Source organism: Lagopus muta, chromosome 3 (assembly GCF_023343835.1).
Source record: "Lagopus muta isolate bLagMut1 chromosome 3, bLagMut1 primary, whole genome shotgun sequence".
In the NCBI taxonomy this organism is placed as follows: domain Eukaryota; kingdom Metazoa; phylum Chordata; class Aves; order Galliformes; family Phasianidae; genus Lagopus; species Lagopus muta.
In genome coordinates, this window is record NC_064435.1 from 60,569,978 (window position 1) to 60,578,755 (window position 8,778).

Here is an 8,778-nt window from a genome sequence, read left to right on the forward strand (position 1 = left end):
AAAATACTATGGATGAAATTGTCAGTACTAAAGTCTTATGATAATGAAAAGCTAATGACATGGAAATTGGACATCAATCACTGACTTGGCAATGAAATTACATGGTTATTCCAACACAAGAAAAAATATCTGAAAGAACAGTGTTTGGCGGTCAGTGTTTGCTGTTTCCACTCAGCAGGCAGCACAAACCAGCCCTAAATCCAGCAGCTGTTACCCACAGCAAAATCCTCCACAAAGAGAGGCAGCCGTGGCTGGCAAAGAAGGCTCTGTCGTCCCTCGAGCATAAGCAGCAAAGCAAGGGGAAACACCATATGACTGAAGATACATTTCAGCTTTTCTCAGGGGCACTTTGTTCAAGTCAGAGTGATGCTGTGGCTGAACCAGTTTGCTTCAGGAGTTAGCAACTGGTATATGAATGTCAGCACTATGGAACAAGGAAAGAACTGAAAATATTATTTCTAGCTCAGCTACACTCGCAAATAAGACAGCAGTGTGACTGGCTCCAAAAAGGCTTCAGGCTCTATTAGTGTTTTAATTTCACAATTCCTAGCACAAAAATAAACTTATATATATATTTTATATATAATAATAAAATATATATTTTATATATAATAAATTTATATATATATAATAAAAAAAGTGATGCATTTGTTCCCTCTCAGTTTTGAATCTTGCAGTTTGAAACAGAGCTCCAGCAAGGGGCTGCCACATACCCACACTCATCTCCACAGGACTGAGTCACACCAGTGCTGACTGACCTCAGTGTGCTTCTCTGCTTGCCCCAGCTGCTCCAAAAGTTAGCTGAGCCACAATGGACTGTGGTGGATTTCCTTTCTTGACTTCCACCACTCAATCACCTGAGCCAAAACTCTATATTCCAAGGTTCAAACCTTGCTAAGAAGAAGTATCTTCTGTCCAGTGGTGGCAGTGACCTCCATTTGAGTTTCGTGAAGGAACTGTTTGGTTCCCACCTCCCTCAACTTCCTCAAATGCATTGCTATGCTTTGCTATTCCGCCGTATGCCAAGAAAATTCCCATAAAGCAATGAAATTTCAAGTGGAGAACAAAGCTTGATCCACAAATGCATCATTACTTCATTATGTCGTTCACGAGAGATGCTGATCTGTAGCCTTGAGATGATATTTGTTGTCATCTCAAACAGCTGCATGCATTCAATTAAAACAGTACAAATACTGCACAGAAAACTTTTTCTGTGAATGCCATCATAACTCTCTTTTAGCTCCTTCCTCTCTCTTTTTCTATCACAAAATATTTTCTTCACAGTTATCTCTAGAATATTACACTCCATCTTTTCCACAAACCTGAGTAATTTACGGTTGTTGGTAACTGTTTCAGAGGACAGGGCCTTCCCCCTCTTTCTGCAAATGTAAATGGAAACTCCCTCCTGGATTTACTCAAAAAATTACTTTTCTGCACTGACAGAGTGTGTTTGGCATTTGAATCAAAAGATTCCATAACAGTATGTTTTGCAGTATGCATGGGATAAGTTATACATGAAATTGCAAGACATATGCCAGAAAATGATACATTGGCTTTAATTTCTCTGCAAAGATATTTAGAGGATATACATTCTGCAGGTCTGAGATCCACACCCAGAAGAGTGGGTGCTGTGAATACATGATTTCTCTCCTCTCCCCACCTACATCTTAGCATCAGTGGAAAAACTAGCATGGAATTAACATAAATGCTTAACTTTTAGATGACTCCTTCCAAGTTTACAAAACTCAAATGCAAAAAGAGGTTATATGCCTTAAGTGGAACCATATTGAATGAAAGTCAAAGGGAACATCAATGGCTTTAACAAATACATCCATTCCAGGCAGAACACTGCCAGCAGAGTAGCCTGTGATCATTACCTGTATAGCGTGACATGTATATCATCAGTCTAAACTATCTGCATATATCAGAAAGCATTAAGTACTCAGTGATATTTGAAAGTAAGAAATTATCCATCAACTTCAACATATGCCAGACACAAGCTCACGATAATACCAGAGTCTGTCTGTTCGGTCTGACTTTTAGCATCTTTTTGGTATTCAGCTGGCTGCTCCCCTTAGAACAGACGACTAGGACAACACCTCACCTGTCCTATTTCAAGTTCTGCCTTAAAAATGAAAATAAAGCTCCAGGAAATTCAGCAATCAGAACACTCACAAATGATGTGAAGGAGTCGGGCTGTGTTTATGCTGTTATCTTAAAACAGACCTTCTGCTGCTACACCTGCATGCAGGCCCAAGTCCTGGGGGGAGGCTGAAGTGCCACTGCACAGCTTGGATCTGGGGCCCCTTTCATGCCCTCCCAACAGTAGTGCTGAGGAACTGCTTGCCCTGGCTGCAGACAGAAGGGTAGGCTGACCCCAGAGGAGCTGGAGGTTGGAGGCAGGCTCACCCACGTGTGCTGGAGGGTCCTGATGGAGTTCAAGTTTCATCTCGGGGTACATCATCCATGTACAGAGTGTGTCAGGCTCACCCCAGATCCTGATTTACCACACTTCCCACACAAATCCAGCTGCTATGAGAGTGACTCCAGCCTGCGCCTCCTGAGACAACCAGCCTAACCAGCACACTGTGTGCAGATCTCTCAGGGGGATGCTCTCACTTGATTCTGTGAGGGAAGAGCTGCTCAGGTGGCAACCAAAAGCTGGCAGTCCTCCGAGATCCAGCCATTGGACTCTGTACTTCATGCTCCTCATGGATCCCTTATTTTGTTCTACTGCCAGAAAATGCCTCTCCTGCTCCTAGACTATGTTGCCTGTCCTTAATAAGTGTGTGTAACTCTTACTCCAGCACGCAGGAACAAGACATGAGTCAACTTTGTTGACAGCAGTCCTGAGTGGGCTTTTCTGCAAAAGACAGCTTTACTTGGAGGCTGAACTTCTCTTTCAACATAGAATAGCTGGTAGGAATGACCCAGACCAGTGCACAGCCTATACAACTTTTTTAAACCTTGAAGAAAGAAGGTCTTGCTGAAAAACACAGATATTTTCATAGTAAAAGGAAAATAAAGAGAAGGCCTTTTTATGACGTATCTATATTATAACTTCTTGTCAGATAAATTAGGTGAGGCAGTTTCTCCTTAATTATAGAATAGAAGGCAAATATGTATTAAATATCAAGAAGTTTCCATTTTCCTTAAAAGGTTTTTGTGGAGTTCTGTGTATGCGTCATAGCCCACCCTTCTATGCTCTTTAAAGGTATTAGAGTATGTTGTTATGTAAAGACGAGATTACATCAGGATTACTACAATTTATTTGTAGTTATTAGAGGAAATTAAATAATCTCACCACCATAGTATGAATTTTCTTCTCTCTTTGTGATAATATATCCCCCTTAGTTCTGGAAGGTGTTTTTCAGATCGTTTAGACTCCCTTTGCTCTCCAAAAACAAGTGACAGCATCCTAACCTGCAGACACGACTTTCCTGGCTATAAATGTTTAGATTCAAAACAAAATCATCCTCTCTCTGCAACACCTGCAGCACTGATCCTACAAGAAATCAGAAAATATATTCCATATTCAAGGGAAAATGTCCAGATGCAGAAGGGCAGATATCCAACTTCCATTAAGGCCCTTGTCTTCTCCCACTGTGCCTCTTCCTCTAGTTTCAGCGAGGTCAGTTTTTGCATGATGCAAATTAAATACTATTGAAATGCATAACATTCTCTATTAGAAGGCTTAGCTCCTTATTTTAGGATTATTCTGCTTTTTTCCCTCCAACAGATGTGTGCCAGGATGCTTATGTAGATAACATCCTTCCCGATTTAAATGAAGTTGAGAACTGCGTGTAGCGTTTGGAGAGCCGAGCTCACTATTCTGCAAGAAATTTCTTTGCATTTTCAGCAAACTATAGTTACAATCACAGGGTTTGGAAAAAGAAGAAATACTGTATCACAGTATTGATCCAAAGCCATAAACTATCAAGCGCCCTTAACTTCCAGGACCCGGTCCAAGGGCTGCTGGAATCAGTGAATTACTGCCATTAATTTCAATAGGCTTGGATAAGACTCCTTACAGATAATCACTCTTGTTTCTAAAATAACCTAATTATGACACTTTGTCTAAGAGTTTCATCTCAGCTTTGCTCCTGCTCTCCCTGAGATGGGCAGGACTACCTGAATTCACCACAGCTTATACCAGAGTTCTGCAAACATCTCCACCTGAGCTGTATTATATTCACCAAACCTGGACAGGAATGTCTGAGCAAATAAAGCCGTGCCCATGGGCCAGCAAAGCAGGGCTCACTGAACTGCATCGGGGTCATGCTCCAGACATATTCAACCATCAACAGTACTCAAGTCAGAAGCCTCCATGTTTGCATATATACTTGCTGTAACCTGTGGTTTTATTTTGCACTGAAGATATCATTCACAGAATCATAGCTGCTTGAGATAACAGATTAAGGACCACAGTGAACTCTGAGCTTCCATCAGCTTAACTGTGTTGATAAGCACTAGGAATGCCACTGCAGTGCTCAAGGGTTAGACACAGAGAGCAGCCCAAGTTGGGAAGCCCACTGCAATTCCAATGGTGGTCAGTAATATGGACACTCCCATGTTCCACTGTACAGAAACATCAAGCAAACATTATGTAGTTCAACTTCCCCAGGAAGCCGCCTCAATAATGAAAAGAGATCTGATTTGTTTGTCTTTATGATACTTTCATGATTATTTTTCATGAGATTTTTATTGAAGTGTTACGTAAAGCTGCAACACAAACATCAGTTCGTAACAGCGGGTGATTTTGGAACTCCACGAGGGAGTTTCTGAATCACTGCCATGCATTTCCTAAATCACTGTCGTGCATTTCCCAGGCTCTACATCTACACAACAAACATTTCTCTGGCTGTACAAAAACCCCAGGTGCTCAGGGTCCCACATTCTCTCTCCAGGAGCAGCCAGAGTCAAAGCACCCGCGAGGTCTTGGAGAGGAGCAGGTTTGTGGTTACATAAGGACAAGGATCCGGGCCCTCCGGGTGCATCCATCTATCAGCAGTCTGAGAACAGGCTGAGCACCGAGCGAGCAGCAGGAGGGAGCAACCCTTCTGCTTATCATAAGACAAAAGGTAATGGCTGAGCACAACGAAAAAGTTTGTGCTACCATTACGCATTTAAAGGCTGTTCCAGTTAATGTTCCTGTTCCATTGCGATGCTCCTTATGAACACTCATTTATTTACTTGTCACTATTAAGCGTGCAATAATGACCTGACCGCTCTCCAAATACATAGATTTGCCTGATTTAGCATTCCATAGCCATCCATTTATTAATTGCTTAAAAGCATCCAGAGCCACACAGCACACGGGCAGCAGAATCCCAATCCTTCACACCCTTGGAGTACCGAACAGTAAAAATGCAATTTTTAAGGAACCGGTGCGCATTCCAGAGCCAATCAGGCAGTTCCTTCAGTTGCTCTGTACATCCTAAAGCTGTCTACCCTGCTCAGAACCCCAAATCTGTAAAACAACTGTAAAATATTTTGATTGCAATCAGGTGCAGCCCCTCATTGATTGGGATGTGTGTGCAGAAGGAAGGTTCCTGCTTCTCCACTTCCTGTGCACTCATTATTTTGCAACGATCCCATTTGAGGGGTGGATTTAAACGGAATAATATCATGAACACGGGACTGGGAGAACCGTGATCTTTTTTTTTCCCCAAGACCACACTTTATGAAACAGGTAATGCCATTCCAAAAATCCCCCAGAATTCTTTTCATTCTGATCGCAAAGGTTCATTTTTAAGGAGACAAACGGCAGCTCGGGGCTGCTCCTGGCGCAGCATCCCGGCCTTCTGCACCCAACAGCACCCAAACGACACCCTCACCGCTACCGCCCCAAGCCACCCGAAACAACACCACGACAAATGCGTGTCGGTGAAGGGCAGCCGCCCCACATGGAGAGATTTCCGGGGCGACCTTGAGTCAGCACAGCCCGGTATCGCCGCTCTCTAGCCGGAGAGGGGCTCCCGCAGCGCAGCGGGGGCTCTCAGCATCCATCCCCGCGCCGCACCGGGGGCTGTCGTGGAACGGAGCGCGGCGCGATTCACGCGGGGCGGCTGCCACCTTGAGGGCGGGCTCCGCATCGAGCCGGCATCTCCCTCCGTTTAGCGAAGTTGCGACCCGAACGGAGCGCGCTGGAGCGCCGGGTACCAACTTCCCTACGCCTCCGCCTCCCGCCCGCAACCCTTCCGCACCCCGAACAGCACCGGGCCGCGCCGGGGCCGGGCGGCCCTCAGCCATCCCACGGGCAGCGGTACCGCAGATTTAACTCTTTCCGCCGATCTCCACCGGCTCGCCTCGGGCCGCCTCCGGAGCCCGCGTCCGGCGCGAGGATGGGGAGGCATCCGGATGGAGACGGAGCGGCCGGCGTGCATCTGTTGCTGGAGGCGGCGAGCGGCCGCCGCGGGTCCGGGCCCCGCGGGCAGAGCCCCTACGGAGCGGCTCCGTGTCCTCCGCCGCCTCTCCCCGCGCGTCTCCCGGCGGCGCCGCAGCCCCCGCGTCCGCGCTGCCCTTGCGCCCCGGCCCCGCAGCGCCCCGGGACTGGGCGGCGGCGCGTCCCCGGCGAGCCCTACCTCCGTGTCGTAGAGGCGCAGGTCCAGGAAATAGGGGTTGAGCAGGGACTCGTTGCGGATCTGATCCATGGCCAGCTGCACGGCGGGCAGCACCCCCCGGCCGATCCTGCTCTTCTGGTCCTCCTCGGACTGGCTGAGCGGCATCAAGCCCATGATGGAGATCGGCGTGGTGGCGTTGGGGGGCAACCCGGCAGCCCCCCGGGAGCTGCCCCGCGACCAGCCCCAGCCCGGCGGCACCCAGCCCAGGCACAGGAGCAGCAGCAGCATGGCAGGGCTGGAGGTGGCGGCGGCCGGGCTCCGCGCAGAGGGATGCATGCTGCTGGATGGGGGGAGGAGGAGGAGGAGGAGAACTGGGGAGGGGGGGCGGACGGAGCGGCGGGAGGGAGCCGAGCCCCGCTTAGCCCGGGCGCATCCCCCGGCGGCGGGAGGGAAAGCAACGCCTCCCGCTTCCAAGGGAGCCTCGGGGTCTCCTCTCTCTCCCCCACCCTCCCCCCCCCGCCCCCCTCCCCTTTCTCTCTTCTCCCCTGGCAATAATCCTTCTGGCAATGGCGCCTACTCCTTCCCAGGTCTGCCAGCTGCAGCCACCAGAAGCGATAAATAAATAAATAACCCCCCCACCCCCCCACCCCGCTCTCCCTGTACCCTCCTCCTTTTCCTCCTCCTCTCTTCCCCTCCTCTCCCGGCGGCGGAGCAGGGAGCGGGACCTGCCTCTGCCTCCCCGCTGCGCTCCGCTCGGGGAGGAACGGCACCTCCCGGGCGCCGGGGGGGGGGGGGGGGGGGGGGAAGGAGGGGGGAGGGAAATGGGGAGCGAGAAGAAGCCCTTACTGAACACCTCCCTCTCCTCCTCCAAAAAGAAATAGAGAGAGAGAGAGAGAGAGAGAGAGAGAGAGGATGCTCCGGTACAATAAAAAAAAAAAAAAAAAGAGGGGGGGAAGGAGGGGAGCGGGGGAGGGGGGGAACGGTACGGTCCTGGGGTGCAGCGCCTTAATGTCGCATTCTCGGAGCCGGGGCACTCCCGCGGGGAGGGAGGTGCCGCACTCGTCGCCCTTCGGCTCCGATGCCGGGCAGGGCCGGGGGACGGTGCAAGGCACGCGAGGAGCGCGCACCCCCCGCCCCCGCTCCCGCGCAGCACGCAGACACGCGCCCACGCCGGCTCGGCACCTCCGCCACCGCACACGCACAAGCGCACACACACACACACAGAGCCTGGGCCATGGCAACTCCGCAGCTCGCGCACAGGAGCGCGGCGTTTTGCAAAACCAGGTTATTTCTGGGTTATCGTTTGTTCTCTCCGCAGGATTCCCGCTGCCCGGCAGCGCGTAGTGACCGCGGCGTGCCCTCCTCCCATCGCGGACCCCCTGCGCAGCGAGTGGAGCCGGGCACTGTGTGCGTCCCGCTGGGGGAACATGCAGCCCTGCCAAACCCGGCCAGGGGCATCTCGGGTTTTGTAGATTCGCACTCACTGCAAAGCCGGGATGAGGGGCGGCTGAGGAAAATGGGATTGTTTAGTCAGGAGAACAGAAGGCTCAGAGGAGACCTTACCGCTCTCTACAACTGCCTGAAGGGAGGTTGTGGAAGAGTGGGAGGTGGCCTCTTCTCCCAGGTAACAGCAATAGGGCAAGAGGAATGCCCTCAAGTTGTGCCAAGGGTTGATTCAGGTTGAATCTTAGGGAAAAATTTCTTCTCTCCTTTTCTGCTGCACCCCAGGGAGATGGTGGAGTCACTGTCCCTGGAGGCATACAGGAACCGTGTGGATTTGGCACTGAGGGATGTGGTCAGTGGGCATGGGTTGGTGGTTGGACTACATGATCTTAGTGGTCTTTTCCAACCTTTATGATTCTATGAAGGCCAACCTATTATATCCCATAAACAACGGTGGCATCTGTGCCATAAATTGGGAAGAATCTTTATAGATTAATAAATTTTAAGATCATAATGACAAGACCTTGAGCCAAAAGCCCTTAACCTGTCACCCCATAACTCCTGTTTCTTTGCAGCCCTTCCTGTGGAATGACATCTAACAGTGCTGACCTAAAGACATCTGTAAAGAAGAGGCCATCACCTCTCTTGATAAATTAATTCTGTCATTTGCTAAGATGTGAATCAGATTCAGTACAAATTTGTCTCACGCAGGTTGCCAGCCTTTGGTGAGGCTGCCCAGAGAAGCTGCGGTGCCCCATTCTTGGAGGCACTG

At 49.7% G+C, this 8,778-nt stretch overlaps 1 protein-coding gene across 1 annotated transcript in view; it reads right to left on the bottom strand.

Moving 5' to 3' along the window:
* GABBR2 (gamma-aminobutyric acid type B receptor subunit 2) overlaps window positions 1-7,049 on the bottom strand; it is a 451,814-nt gene extending 444,765 nt beyond the window's left edge. Inside the window, exon 1 of the mRNA XM_048940847.1 lies at window positions 6,585-7,049. Within this exon, the coding sequence (XP_048796804.1) occupies window positions 6,585-6,899 (315 nt within the window). The 5' untranslated portion in view covers window positions 6,900-7,049. The remainder of the gene's footprint in view (window positions 1-6,584) is intronic.
* Window positions 7,050-8,778: the final 1,729 nt, after the last annotated feature.